The sequence below is a fragment of the Pseudomassariella vexata genome (assembly GCF_002105095.1).
Source record: "Pseudomassariella vexata strain CBS 129021 chromosome Unknown BCR38scaffold_8, whole genome shotgun sequence".
Lineage (NCBI taxonomy): Eukaryota > Fungi > Ascomycota > Sordariomycetes > Amphisphaeriales > Pseudomassariaceae > Pseudomassariella > Pseudomassariella vexata.
In genome coordinates this window covers 1,264,562-1,280,235 of record NW_024467963.1, presented here as the reverse complement: position 1 = coordinate 1,280,235, position 15,674 = coordinate 1,264,562, and the positions used below count along the sequence as shown (strand labels likewise).

The window sequence follows — 15,674 nt, the reverse complement described above, 5'->3', positions numbered from 1 at the left end:
AGTTCGTGGGAAATACGAAATCCCCGGGACGTCCAAGAGGTAATAAAGTGGTGCATTTTAGGTGCCTGTGATGAGAAATGGTCCGAGAAGCGTGCGGCGGCTGGGTGGCGTGTGATTAGGTTTGGCTAGACGTTATTAACTGCCGTTGAAGTCCCGAGCGCTATCGTCAAGTTCAGGAATAGCATCGTCCACGACCTGTGGCGGCTTCCCCGAGCGTTTCGAAACCTTCCAAGGCGGTACGTCGTTTCTAGAAACACGAGGAGAGGTGCTGGAACGGGAAGACTGCGATTGGTCTACCCGCGCCAGTGGAGATGCATGAGAACATACCCTCTCTGGCAAAGACACGCATTAGACACGCGTCTGGATGCGCCAAGTTTGCCTAGCCCGACAGAAAGCGCACGTTCGTTGCAATGGGGCCTCGATGCAGCCAAAGGAGGATTGTGTCGGTACGAGATTCAAAGAGCCTGTTCCTGTTCCAGGTCCTGAAAGACACGAGATGAGAATGGTGTTGTCACTTTGAGTGGGATAATGCACTGTAATAAGGACAAGGCCGCGACCAAACTGACTCTGAGCCCAAGAAGAAAACTAGTCAGCAGTACTGAAATTAGACAGTGCCGCAGGCCTGCATTGACACTCATTGCTGGATTAATTTAAATTATCATGGGGTGATCCTATTCATGTGTTGGAGTATGGCATCCTAAATGGCGGTTGGGAGGGACTCCAGTGGACGTTCATCAACACGTCGGATTGATTCAGCACCCGAACCAGCATGGCTCGACCGAAGCCGCGATGACGATTGCAGCGATGTCAAGTTTGCGAATTGATTGGTTTACCCTTACTTAAGTATGTGAGAAGACTAGGCGACCAGCACATGGACAAGTCGATCTGTCATCTCGAGCACGCACCATCTCCGTGTGCACGGCACTTCTGGAGTTTGGCTAGAGCGGCAAGCGATACTGCGCCATCGACTTCTCTGCGGTGTACTGGACGAGAATTGACCCGATGACTCAGACTTCTAGGACATGAGCAGACTGTGTCGGATGCTGGGGCGTTGATCCGATCCCTCGGCGGTGCGCAATGTGTGATGAGTCTTGGATTTTGGGTCGATGTCTAAAGTGGATTGGGACCTGGTCGTTCTAGAAGTCGGGCGGACAATGCCTGCATTTTTGTGCTACAGGGTTCTCCTGACAATATGGTGAAAACCTTCGAATCGAGAAAATCTGGGGAAGATCTCTTGGCAACCCTTAGCCGCCCTGCCTGCTTGGCACAACCAACGTTGATTGCTGTGACGGATGTGCGTTGCAGGTCCAGTGACAGTGATTTGATTGACCATGCCCAAGTGAAAAAACAAGACTTCGCTCTTTCACTTGGAATGCCTGCCCATCCGGAATTTCTCGATGGATTGATTATCCCGAATGGTTCTTCGACCGTCAACTCAGCTTGAAAATATGACATGCAAATGACCATGCATTACTGGCAAGGGTGCACAACAGGCGACAGACCTGCAGACCGATTGTCACACCACAAGTGCAGTTCATCAGTGCCCCCAACACACGGACGTTTTCGGGCGGTTTGGCCCAACATCGGGCTTCTCCGAGCTGCTCCGAGTCCATCTCCACGAGGAGAAGTCCAGACCGACATCATCTTCTTCGCAGCAAAGACTTTCTGAAAGTTTTGCTGTGACAGCTCTGCATAACGCATGCAAGCACTTTGACGGAATTGAAGCTCAAGGCTGCCTCACTGAGCGACCCCTTGCGCTTTTTCTGTAAGCTCGTATTGACCCAACAGCATGCAGAGGAGTCCGGGCCGGATCTAAATTGTGGTTCCAACTTGGAGCTGGCCCCCAGCTTCAGCGCAAGCATTCACACCAGGTCAGACCAGGGAGCGCCATATCATCCAATGATGATGGTGGGTGACTGCAAATCCTCGCTCTAGCGCCTGCTAACATGGGGAAGGAAGTGGGACTTGGGCCACTCATTACGAGCTTGCCAACTTGCATTCCTTGAAAGGTGACCCAAGTCTTGAAAAGTCACACCAGTGTGCTGCAACACTCGAAGCCACTCGGGACTAGGCTCATAGACCCAACTTTGCTATCTTCATCTTTTCTCCGCCGCATTGCTACACATTTTTGTCTTGGGTGCATTGGTCAGTAGGCTATCGTGATCAAAGCCGCCTCCTTCTTTGTCTCACTCAGTATATCCCTTCTTTTGAGTCCAGACACACTCACACTCCACCACGATCGCTCGCTTCCGACTCACACTCGCTGTTACTGAACCTTGTTGACTTGCTGTGAGTTCGGGGACGGGCCGACAGCAGCAACATCGAACTCTCATATATAATCCCATTGAGCAACATTTGCGAAACTGGTCAAATGTTCGTTTGAAGTGGCCACGAGAGGCTTTCTCCTCGAGAACCCTGCCGAGCACAAAGCATTCCAGGCGCCCCGCCCGCACTTGCACTTGCTCGCCCCGACTTTGACAGCTCCTCGCATTCGCTACAATTACACAATCGAAACATTTGTCGAAGACTTCGCTCGCTACTCGCACCGACTAGTTTTCTGGCCATTCTAACGGGTCTTACGCATGCGTATTTGCTCTATACGGTCATCCAGCATCGCCAAGATCGCATTAATACAGTAATTATAATCATCAACTCCCTTGTTCGCTGAATCTCATCATGTTCCGACAATATCTCCTCCCTCTGGGGTTTGTTCTCTTGAGCGCATCGACCGTCTTGGCCGACACCCAAGCGACATGTTCCTTGACGAACAAGTGCCCCGAAGAGACACCTTGCTGCTCCCGTAAGTACCCGTGGGCCGGCTACCGCTCTGTTCCCGATGTCCGGCCCGCATCCTGCATCCGAAACCTCCAGAATTGACTGACATTCGTCTTCCTAGAATATGGCCAATGTGGCGTCGGCGCCTATTGCCTCGGTGGCTGCGATCCTCGCATGTCCTTCTCGCTCGACTCGTGTGTCCCTGAACCCGTATGCGTAAGCAAAACGTACAAGATGGACTCGACCGACGGCATCGTCGACGTGACCAAATATCTCGGCGATCCAACCAAAGCCGACTGGGTCGCCCAAGGCACGCCCCTGCCCTTCGACGGCAAGGTGCTGTTGACCATGCCTCCTAAAACCGCTGGCACCGTTCTCGCGTCGACGATTTACATGTGGTATGGCAATGTCAAGGCTAAGATAAAGACTGGTCGAGGTGCGGGTGTCGTCACTGCCTTTATTCTGTTGAGCGATGTGAAAGACGAAATCGATTTCGAGTGGGTTGGTACCGAACTGGAGGTTGCCCAGACAAACTATTACTTCCAGGGTATCCCTGATTGTAAGTTGGCCCACCACCCCCAGATTTACATCCCCTAGATTCTGGCCGCGCACAGAGTGCCAACGCACTCGGCAGGAACCGTGCGTGCACCAATGGCATGCATATGACACATATCCTGCGTGGATAGCCCGTAGTGATTCCCACAACCTGGCTGATGACGAACTAACATAAGTCGTAACACAGATACCCACTCGGGTAACATCACGGGCGTCTCCGACACGTTTGCGAACGAACATGAGTACGAAATCCGATGGACGCCAGAGAAAATTGAGTGGTACGTGGATGGAAAGTTGGGACGCACCCAAGAAAAGTCCAAGACGTGGAACGCGAGTTCGAATCAATGGGACTTCCCCCAGACACCAGCACGTGTTCAACTCTCCATCTGGCCTGGAGGTGCAGACACCAACGCAGAGGGTACCGTCAGCTGGGCCGGTGGTCCCATCGACTGGAACAGTGAGGACATCAAGAAATACGGCTACGATTTTGCCACAGTCGGTGAGCTTACGATTGAGTGCTACAAAACAAGCTCTGCCCCAGGCACCAACTCGGGCAAGAGTTACACCTTCAATAACGCCAAAGCCACCAACGACACCGTTATAAATGGGGAAAAGTCGACTGTGCTCAAATCCTTCTTGGGAACCGGACTCGACATGGACAAGGAACTGCCCAAATCGTCCTCATCTAGCGGCACCGCACAAGTCGTCCCCGGTCTGACTGGCGGCGGCCCTGGAGCCAACGGCGAGGCTGCGGGTGACGCAAACGACGGAAGCGGCAGCGGCAGCGGCAGTGGTGCCACGGCTGTCGGCACCGCACCCTCCTGTACGGCGACGGGCTTCTCCCAGGCCTGCGACGGCGGCTCAAGCAACACCAACGAAGGCACTCGTCAACTCTCCCAAGATCATGCCTTAGGCGCCAGCGCCTTTGCTGCCCTCGTCGCGGTTGCTGGAATGCTCTGGCTTTGAAGAGTCGAGATCGCTGTTCTTAAGTACCAAACAAAACATGGCGGCCCATCCCACGTGTACGCCAAAAGGACGCATGGTTTGAAGCACCGGACTACTCGTTGTTCTTGGATCTAATAAAGCTCTTAAAGGCGCGAACGGCCAACGCGGAAATATTGCATTGGGCCGGCGCACGCACGACTTGGTTGCCTCGTCTTCGAGCGTCAAACTGAGGTGGATATCTGCTTCTTGTACCATGGGTCGCTTCTGTCGCTTGTGATCAGGGCGTGTGGAGGACGTAACGGCTGGATGCCGTCCGATCCTTTAGATATGTACCGGAGTATTGTTGGCTGGGTAGCCACATGAGAATGCGTCATGATGGGGTTAGTGAGCTCCATGACACAAGGAATTCGACACTGTATATAGGTGGTAGGGCGGTTTCAAATTGTACACTTCATGGTCTGACCGCATTTCTCCACCCTGTATTCGTTAGTACTGTGACGTTCGTATTTGCTTGTTGGTCAAACTGCAGATGCTTTCAGTGTGCTAGGAACCCGTATGAACATGCTTTCTTTGAGGTTTGGGTTGAAACTCAAATATGGTTCCAGGAGCCACGAGGTATTGCATCTCCGACCTCAGTCCCCTTTAACTATGCGTCCATACCCTCAATTTCATCCAATAGCTTTCTTACGCGCTCATCCCTAGCACTCCATGACTATGCCTTGGACTCGGTCATTCTTTCACAGCTCACATTGCAGTCAGTTAATGAGACAGTATCTCGCCATGACATGAATGATGAGACGCCAGCAGTGCGCAGAATAACAGAAGAAAGAAGGAGGAAACTGACTCTTCGTTATTTAACAATAGAGTAGGTTTTTGTTATTGGAACAAATGAAAGTATAAAGATGAGGGACCCACTCGTAGCAGAATGTGGTCATATTGGTAGTTGTGAGATCTAGCATTTGCCACTGACATTCGCATGGTAATCGTATTTGTGTCACAAGGTTACCATACTAAATTTTTCGGCCAGTTATTGTTATCTCAAGTACAGACGACCTAGCCCGGTGGCCTGGGTCCCCAAACCAGCCGTAATGCACCCTACGTCCCAGTGACACTCAAGGTATGGACATATCGAATCTTCCCCCCTTCAATCCTGAATTCATGGCTGTCCGGAACATTCCCCGCAAACGTATTGAACACATCCACCGTCCCAAAGCTCTCATCAATCACATACCTCCGATTCGTAATCGGCACCCCATCTGGCACGCCCACATCGCACCGGTCCGTTGCCGACCCCGTTCCTGTGTACGCCCCTCCCTCTAACCTGGCACACGGTGTTCCCCACGGTACGACCACACTCTTATCGTTGAATAGGTCACAGTATGCATCAGCAGCCGCCTGGATCGTGGCCCGGGTGTCGCGTTGCGCCTCCGGGATCGGGGTCCAGGTTTCCCGGCTGGCCCAGTACAGCGTGCCGGTGGCGTTGAAAAGCCAATCGTTGGAGTCGGTGATGATTGTCTCGATTTTATTGAGTGTAGGGGTGGCGGTAGAGTTGTCAAAACTCAGCTGCGAGGCAATTACGTAGGGGTGTGCCTCATTGGTGACGATGAGCTCGGTGAAGGTGGCACAGTTGACTGTATCGTGAGTGCTGCGGTTGTGGTCGAGCTTGAGGGGCTGAGAAAGGATGCCCGTTGCGAGGGTAGATGGATTGAAGTTTTCCGTGTATGTTAAGGTCGACGCTCCCAAGGCTTGGACGGTAGCCGGGTCTCCGGCGGCTTGGGCTTCAGTGTAAGTGTTTGATGCGGTGGTGAGGGATGCCAAGGGGCAGTCGGCAGTTGATGTTGTGGCCAAAAAGCCCAGGCAGAGCAGGATGGGTGCGAGTAAATAATACATTGCAGATAATTTTGTCACTCTATTTCTTTTCGACGTATTCAATGGTGTTCTTCGACCCGTCTTCAGTCAGTTTATATCATGAACGCCGGGTGGGGTCGTGCTACAAGGGGTAAATAGCAAGACCACCATTGCCGAATACCCCACACTACCATATATATGGATAATTGTCGGACTCCTCTTCTAATGGATGGGTTGCTCTAGATGGAACCATCTTTTCGAATGGGGACGAGTAAGTGTGACTGCGTGGTCCGATCTTGGCCGGTTCTGTGTTTATAGAAGCTCCTACCTGCTCCAGATGACTATTCCGTGTCATAGTCCACTCTACTAGATATTTTGTATATTTTTGTCCATAGTATGAAAACGTATTGCTTAATTTATATGTACAGACAAGTGGGTGACTGAAAAAGAGGCGCACGTAGAATATAATGGTATAGGATAAACCGATACTCCAGTGTCTCTTAGTTACACTAATTTACTACACAAGGACGTTAGACTATCTCATGCTACTCTATCCCAGGTGCGCCATTGATTAGATTGCATCGTTGCTTGTATGTAATTGTAAACTATCGTTGCCATTACAAGGACTATGGTTTCCCTATATAGCCCGAACGAAAGGTACTTATGTATACTCACACAACCACAACCCACAATGTTCTTGTGCAATCGCTCATCAGCTCTTTGTCAAATTCGCCCTGAGCGCCAACGTCTCAACGCTAACCGCAATGCCACTCGCGTTTACGGTGAAAACAAACTGATCTAGCGGCATATCTGCGTATACTGCCGTCGTCTGACTGACCCACCCTCCACAGTTCGTCGAGAACATGACCCCATCATGGTACACGGCACCGAGATCCTCAACCACGAGCTTGAATGCCAGTTTTCTCATGCCATCCGCAGCAGCACTAGTTGTTTCGATTCCCGTCGGGTACAGTCTCAGTCCCGCATTCGTGACGTTATAGCCCAGGGTATACCGGATGGCGACGGGCCACATGTCCGTTCCATTGCTAATCCATCTTTCGACCCCCAACCCCGGCCTATCAGGCGTCGTACTAAGAGTCAGCGTACTATTCTCAGTATTATCACCCCCACCACTCGTATAAGTGCCCCCAAAATTCCCCTCCGCCTGCAGTCTCGCCGTCTCTTCCAGGGCGGGGATGAGCACAGCCCCAATAGCATCCGCTATGGCCCAATTCGCGTTTCCTGGCCACGCGCCCGCCAAAAGCGCCGTGATGCCCACGTCGTAATCGGGAACAAGCACGAGCAGAGACGAGTAGACGTTTATACTCCCGGCCTTGCCGTAGGCGTCAACGATGCGGTTGCCGTTGTTGAGGCCCGAGCCGAGCGGGATCCGGCGCACGCCCCAGGGATAGCCGACCCCAGCATATAGGTCCGAGGTCAGGGCCGCGGGTTTGAGCCACCGACGAGTTTGGGCAGCAGACATCAGGGTGTTTCTGAAGATGGCGCGGCCGAGGCGGGAGAGGTCATTGACGGAGGAGTACAGGTTTCCTGTTCTGATCAAGTTGGCAGGTTTCAGTATGTGTAGTCACAATGTGTTAGTGTCATTGTTAGGAGGTGTACGCACGGGCTGGCCTCCCCGAGGCTATAAGACCACCCAACATCACTATTCGGTGGGAGTACACCGAGATCATCGGATGGCTTCTGATAATACGTGTGGTTCAGTCCAAGCTTGTCGATAATATTGGCTTGCAACATATCGGGGAATTTCTTGCCCGTAATGGACTCCAGCGCGTAAGCAAGGATCTGGTAACCTGCGTTGGAGTACCCGGCCGTCTGAGAGGGGGCGAAAGAGGGTGGGATGTTGGATAGACCGGCAAAGAACTCTGCCGGCATCATGAATCAATGACTCTCAATCTGTTTATTTTGGAACAAATTACCTTCTCGGGAGCACTGAGGCCACTCGCCACAAGTGGGGGTGTCATTGACTGGAGCGGGAGGGAACCCTTGTGCAATGAGACTCGATTGGTTGTTTTCTTGGGTCAGCTCTCCTACAATGGCATCTATTCGCAGACCTTTATCAATTTTCTGCCAGAGTTTCAAACGAGGCGACCATGGTGTACTCACAATCTCTCACGATTCCAGCCATGTGAGCCGCCAGAGCGCCCAAGGTAATATCACCCCAATCCACCTTCATGATCGGATCACTCTCCGCCTGCGCCGCCAGCGCCTCGAGCTCCGGCACATATTTCGTCACTGGCGAATTCCATGTTTCATCCCCCACTTCCTTCAAATACGTCGCAATAGTGAAAATCTTGGTCAAGCTACCGACTCGGTAGATGGTATCACCATCCACCTCCTTGACACCGCCGGTATTGGCATCCCTCAGCGTCGGCGCCGTGTGGTAGTGCTCCCAGATGGGCTCGTCATCCGACGCGGCAAAGATTTGGATGGACCATGAAGTGCCGTTGGGGTTAGTGCTTGCTTCCGAGTCCCGAGAGATGAACGTTTGTGTTATATTGGCCAGGGCCGTTCGGATCGTATCCGAAGATTTCAGAGAGGTCGGCTTGGGGAATGCAGGACCTTGGTAGGGACAGTTGGCCCTGAGTGAATTGACACATACAAGTTGAAATGCCAGGAAAGCGACGGAAAGTAAACGGCAAAGCCCCATGTTTGGATATTTTCAAAAGAATGAACTGCCTGGGAAAGAAGATATTGCCAAGACATTCCACAATCACTGAGCTGTCCCGAGTTGAAGGTAGGCAGTATATGATGAGCATCCTGACGTGAATTTTGTTATTCAATCACTCCTGAAGGCGATCTTCAAACCTTGTCTCAATTTGGAAAATTCGCAATGCTCCGCGACAACTGAAAATTAAACTCGTACCCTCGGAAGCCGGGTTATCGAACCCTCTTACCAAACATATAACTGTCAAATCTAGCGTCTGAAATTGACATGTTCTAGATTGGTTTGCCGGGAAGTTACGATTTCCAGGGATTGCGAATACCGGCTCGATTGGATATAGCGTCGCGACCTTAATTGACTATATATGATTCATTAAGGCCAGGGCATGTCGCGGCTGAATGCATACGCCCGTATTCGCACATGAAAACCGGGAACCCATCATTTCGGATTGTCGACTTCGGTTTGCTAGACTCCGATAGATGCCTGATCGGGATGGAGGGACGAATTCCAAGCCTCTGTCGTAATAGGCACCCAGATCCAGCAAATGGTTCTTTAAGCTATACTCCCTGGATCCCAGGCGATGATGAAGTGAGTGGAACGCAAGCATATGTTGTTTACCACTTATTGACCAATCGGAATCTATTAAAGCGAGACCCATCAATCCGGATCACTAAGAAGTCACCAAAATGATGACGAATGTAGTCTTCGACCTGTTTACAACAAGCCCGGGAGACAGTGTCGATCATGAGTCTTTCTCCTGACAACCGCACTCTGGATTTGATTGCAGCTGCTTGGATATAGTCTTTGTTCACTCTATCTGCAATGAAGACATTGATACGTAGAAGAGTGTACGGAGGCATGGACGTAGGCATAATAAAGCTCACTTCCCTGAACCATCTGATGTTCATAATCTTGGTCCAGTCTGTGGTCATGACTTCAGATCCTGGCAAATTGTACTGTGGCTTGGGTCGAAGGCCAACTTTGCGCAAGCCATGCATGACTACTTGGTTACTCGCTCGGACTGAGTACATCAAGTCAATATCCCAAGCACCCCTGTCTACTTGTGGCAATAGTGTGTAGCAATGGAGTAGCAATGGATAAAATGCAGGCCGAAAAACGCGCAGCCAAAGCTAATGAGACAAACCCGCTCCGCTGCATAATTACTAATAATTGAACCTGCTACTGAAGCCATTTTCCGGACTGCTTTTTTCTTTCAGTGATCCGGCAATTGATAGAGCTTGCCCAAGCACGGTAGTAGGTAGTGTGCCTTCGCATGCTTATTGAACGCACGGCTATTCAGCAATTAGAGCATAGTATGATCTACTTTGTACGTGTTCAAAGTATGACCGCTAGGTTCGGCAAACTTCCATAGGATAATCCAAATATCCAGGTGGGAATTTCCTTGATTTCGTTTACATACTTTTTGTTTTCCCCTCTATTTTACTATAATGTAGAACCAATATCGTCCAATCTATTCTGTTTTCCTCCAAAGAAGTTCTGAAACTCCTCTCAAACAAACCACCAACTGACCCAACCCAACCCAACCACACCCTGGAGCCCCCGGTCGAGACCACATTGAGCGAAGGAATGGAGGGAAGACCTTAGAGCCTTGCGTCCTAAGAGGATACGTTACCAATCGTCCAACACTGATGATACCTATAACTATATATAACGTGGTTTAACACCGAGTCGCGCACTTTTTACCACACTATAATTTCAAGTTCAATTAAAAAGAAAGCCACAACAGACTAAAGTTTATTGAAATTTATTCAGAGCCATATACATCTGACAATTATAGTTCGACCTGACAAGTCTTTACATTATGTCCGGTCTTCTTACACTTACTACATCGTCGTACAGTCGACGGACCAGCCTTTTCTTTTACCCCCCTAGAGCGCTTGTCCTCCTTTACCTGGGCCTCCGCGTCCTTCCGGGCCAAAATGTCCAGGGCATCCTCGATAGTAAGTGCACCTCCTTGCCGGACACGCGATTTTTTTGCCCTTCGACGCTTGCTTAGTGCCTCATTTGCCTTGCGAAGGGTGGAGCACTCAGCCTTCAAGAGGGTATTCTCATGGGCTAATCGAGTTATACCCTTCGCAAGGTGGCCAACAGCATCAAAATTTGGGGTCGGAGAGCTTCCCTGATGCCTGGCGATTCGGCGATTGACAAAATCGGACTGCGAGAGAGCCTCTGTCGGGTTATTTGGCGTTTGCGAAACCCAAAGGGTAGCATCTAGAAGAGAGGGGCTAACGGGTGTAGGCGACCGAATCCTAACGTCCAGCTTCGAGATAACGGCTTCAGGGTCGTGGGGGACTAGGCCGGCCCCTCGAAACCCTGCCTTGATGTTTTTGTCGGTTATTGTCTTTAAATAAGCCTCCTTAAAGGCGATAAAGAACTCGACCTTAGTAATGTGGTTAATATGGGACTTGATAAATATATCAATCTCTCGACCGTATATACGTTTCAAGACCCCAAAGCACCCGACATCAAATGGCTGGGTCAGATGAGACGAGTGCGGGGGCAGACTGATAGTAACAATGCCGTTAGACTTGCAATAAGACTCGAAATCGGCCGATGTATGACTCTCATGCCCGTCCAATACTAACAGCCGATACACGCCTCTTTTGGTGGAGATAGTGTGCTTGTTGAAATGTTTGATCCAGTCTAGACCAGTCTCGTTGTTCGTCCACCCGTTTTCGGTCGGTTTGACTACCCCATCGGCTGGTAGGTCCCCTCAGTATACCAATTAGCAAGGTGATAGCTCCCTTGAATTACCAGAAATGGCGGGATGTCGCGACCCTCCGAATTGACACAGGTAATCGCCGTGGCCCATTCCCGGTTACCCGGTTGGACCTTCTTGCCTCTATCATTACGTTCAGACGAGGTAACGACTATCGAGCGTTGAATAACGCCCATCATAAAGCCCGTCTCGTCGAAGTTCCACATATCGCAGTCCTGGATCCCGTATTTGGCCCTCATATTCGATACAAGCCGGAACCAATCCTCAATAATCTTTGGATCCTCGCAGAGGGCCCTCTGGAAGTCATACGAGCGAGAAAAACGCGTCTGTAACTCTGGGGTTCGCTTTACAAAGCGATGCGCCCAGAGCTTGCCGACGCGTCGGGTACCCCGCGTCGCAAGAATGGAATTGGCCATATCTTCCACACCCTCTAGCCGGGGAGGAAACCCTCTCAAATCTAGGTCAAGTACATGCTGAACAATAGCTCTTTCCTCTATCTTGGCGAGTAGTGCGCTATTCGGCCAGATTTCGGTACGTGGGGTGCGACCGTGGATTCTGTCACGGAGTGAGGACTCGGGTACACCGTATAGCTTTGCTCGACGTTGGCTCATATTTTTGGTCGATCGGATAGCTTCGATGGAAAGGTTGATTTTGGCTTCTTGGGTTTGAACTGACATGGTGTTGTTGTTGAAGAAATAAGTGTTGAAGTCAAAAGGTTGGAAAAGTTGAAAAAGTGCGCGACTCGGTGATATGCGCGACTCGGTGTTAAACCACGTTACTATATATTATTATTATTATATTATTATTATTATATTATTATTATTATATTATTATTATTATATTATTATTATTATATTATTATTATTATATTATTATTATTATATTATTATTATTATATTATTATTATTATATTATTATTATTATATTATTATTATTATATTATTATTATTATATTATTATTATTATATTATTATTATTATATTATTATTATTATATTATTATTATTAAGAGATGGCTCACCGGAGCAGAGCATCACGATCGCCAGCGACGCGCTATCGCTGAGGAACCGGAGGGCCCTTCGATGCAGATACCGAAAGGGGGCAAGTATTTCGGCCTGAACCGACTGGAGGCGTCTACGCTGTGCCAGATCAGGACGGAAAAAATAGGACTAGCAGCCTTCTTATTCAAGACAGGGGCTTTTGGCGTGTACTCGCCGCTATGCCGCTGTGGCGATGCCCCTGAGACGGCAGAGCACGTAATCCTCTTCTGCGGGCTGTTGGAAGGACCGAGGGAACGATTACGGGCCGCCATCGCACCACGGCCACTATACTCTCGCAGAGACCTCGCAACGGCAACAGGAGAACCAGTAGTTAGTGGGACTATTGTAAGATGGCTGCTAGGGACGGGTCGGACAGCTTCAAGGCCCAGATAGCATCGATCTTCTCAGGGGGGACTTTGTTGGTAGGTTGAGAACCAACGTAGTATGGTAGTGAACGCAACGCAGTCGCCAATAGGGCGAACCGACGACGCAGCGTATGTATTTAGTCCAGCCATTAGGGCACGGTTTGACATACGGGAGTACTAGTAGAGGTACCGGGGGCTTCGAGCCTACGGCGTATTTAATAATAATAATAATATAATAATAATAATAATAATATAATAATAATAATAATATAATAATAATAATATAATAATAATAATATAATAATAATAATATAATAATAATAATATAATAATAATAATATAATAATAATAATATAATAATAATAATATAATAATAATAATATAATAATAATAATATAATAATAATAATATAATAATAATAATATAATAATAATAATATAATAATAATAATATAATAATAATAATATAATAATAATAATATAATAATAATAATATAATAATAATAATATAATAATAATAATATAATAATAATAATATAATAATAATAATATAATAATAATAATATAATAATAATATTATTATTATTAAATACGCCGTAGGCTCGAAGCCCCCGGTACCTCTACTAGTACTCCCGTATGTCAAACCGTGCCCTAATGGCTGGACTAAATACATACGCTGCGTCGTCGGTTCGTCCTATTGGCGACTGCGTTGCGTTCACTACCATACTACGTTGGTTCTCAACCTACCAACAAAGTCCCCCCTGAGAAGATCGATGCTATCTGGGCCTTGAAGCTGTCCGACCCGTCCCTAGCAGCCACCTTACAATAGTCCCACTAACTACTGGTTCTCCTGTTGCCGTTGCGAGGTCTCTGCGAGAGTATAGTGTGTATCCCGTATTAGCGTATTGAGGTACTGAGTGTGAAGGTCAACCCTCGCAGACTCACTACAACCAGGTGACTTACAGCTGGAACACCTGCCGTGGCAGTGTCAGATGGGAAGCCAATCATAACCCTTGTAGGAGCCCCGCCAAGCGTGGATGACTTAGTCGCGCTCCCTCAAACCTAAGTTGTCATCTTCTTTCCTTCGCTCCTTAGAGTAGAATCTTCGTCGATAGCACCTAATCGAGGTCTCTACCAATGCGATGCAACCCAGGTCGTAACAGTAGGCCGGCCGCCTCAGTGTAAGGAAAGAGCCGTTGTGGCGGGCCGGTCTCAGCTGACAAGCTGAGTCGGGAGGGATTCGCCCCGATCCGGTAAAACCCCGGAACCGCCCAGCTTAAGAGGAGAACTCGAGACGCTCGCACCTAGTTTAGATTCTTCAAGAATCAGTCTTGCAATATACGCACCCATACACTAGCCTACTTCTAGCTACCCTTTGCACTACCTGACTGTCACGACCTGGGTTGCATCGCATTGGTAGAGACCTCGATTAGGTGCTATCGACGAAGATTCTACTCTAAGGAGCGAAGGAAAGAAGATGACAACTTAGGTTTGAGGGAGCGCGACTAAGTCATCCACGCTTGGCGGGGCTCCTACAAGGGTTATGATTGGCTTCCCATCTGACACTGCCATGGCAGATGTTCCAGCTGTAAGTCACCTGGTTGTAGTGAGTCTGCGAGGGTTGACCTTCACACTGACTATTATATTGTGAGACGTGTGGTATCCTCGTTACACTCAGCTACTTTGGTGATACGCTGGCTTATCGCCGTCTCTATTACCTTCCCTACCGTGCTAAGCAGCTACATATATACGGTATATATGCAAATTAGATAGTTTAACCCTATATATATACTCCTACGCTATATATACGTTATATTTACTCCGTGTATAAGCTTTTCTCTGATACTGTGGTGATGATTTATTTGGTTAGACTCTCGTTAGCGTTAGCTTAGCAAGACTTGGCCAGGGTTAGAAAATTTCTGACCCTGATCAACTTGGCTGCGCCACAAAATTTCTAACCCTGGCCAACTGTTGTCGAATATCACGTGTGTCCAATCGAGTAGTCAGAAATGCATAAGATTGTATATGAATGAGGTCTGTTCTTGTCTGTGTTCTATTCTCGCGAACTCCCGTTGCTCTGCCCTTTATAGATTCTTTCGGAAATTTCGGAGGTGCATTGTTCAGGTGTCTGACCCCGAACTTCGGAGTTATTTTCGGGAAGAGGGGTTCATTTCGCCGTCTGAACTTCAAGTAACACTAGTCTTCTCTAGTGCCATATTATTTCTGAACCTAGGAACCAGGTGTCCTATCTGACAACTGTACGCTCCCCCATTCTCTCAAGCTTTCTTGGCAGGCACCCGTCAAGATCGAGTGTGGGGCCGACGTGGACAGAGCGAGCCGTCGCATCAAGTTCTGTTCAACACGGCTAGAACCTGTCGAATATCACGTGTGTCCAATCGAGTAGTCAGCAGTGCGTAAGATTGTATATGCATGAGGTGTGTTGTTCTCTGTGTTCTGTTCTCGCGAACTCCCGTTGCTCTGCCTTTTATAGATTCTTTAGAACATGTCGGTAACTTTGGTGTTACTTTTGAGAAGAGGGGTTCCTTTCGCCTTCTGAATTTGAAGTGACAATAGTCTTCTCTAGTGCCATATTATTTTTGAACCTAGGAACCAGGTACCCTATCTGACAGAACCCGCCTTGTCTGCTTACTCATGAAACATCAACACCTTTGGTTCGTTCTCCTAGGGCTGGGTTCGTCCCGAAAATTCTCGTCTTATACCTCCT

The 15,674-nt window shown here is 48.7% G+C and overlaps 3 protein-coding genes across 3 annotated transcripts; 1 reads left to right on the top strand and 2 right to left on the bottom strand.

Moving 5' to 3' along the window:
- Positions 1-2,676: 2,676 nt before the first annotated feature.
- Positions 2,677-4,296, top strand: BCR38DRAFT_410224 (glycoside hydrolase family 16 protein; the record flags this gene model as incomplete). The annotated part of the gene is made up of 4 exons (XM_040858437.1): positions 2,677-2,800; positions 2,897-3,334; positions 3,373-3,414; positions 3,518-4,296. The coding sequence occupies 4 exons, from the start codon at positions 2,677-2,679 to the stop codon at positions 4,294-4,296; spliced, it is 1,383 nt and encodes a 460-aa protein (XP_040714941.1).
- Positions 4,297-5,370: 1,074 nt separating this feature from the next.
- Positions 5,371-6,165, bottom strand: BCR38DRAFT_345425 (uncharacterized protein; the record flags this gene model as incomplete). The annotated part of the gene is made up of 1 exon (XM_040856180.1): positions 5,371-6,165. The coding sequence occupies one exon, from the start codon at positions 6,163-6,165 to the stop codon at positions 5,371-5,373; it is 795 nt and encodes a 264-aa protein (XP_040714940.1).
- Positions 6,166-6,835: 670 nt separating this feature from the next.
- On the bottom strand, positions 6,836-8,791 carry BCR38DRAFT_466650 (beta-lactamase; the record flags this gene model as incomplete). Its single annotated transcript, XM_040862726.1, has 4 exons — positions 6,836-7,676; positions 7,748-8,006; positions 8,061-8,183; positions 8,248-8,791. The coding sequence occupies 4 exons, from the start codon at positions 8,789-8,791 to the stop codon at positions 6,836-6,838; spliced, it is 1,767 nt and encodes a 588-aa protein (XP_040714939.1).
- Between the last annotated feature and the right edge of the window lie 6,883 nt (positions 8,792-15,674).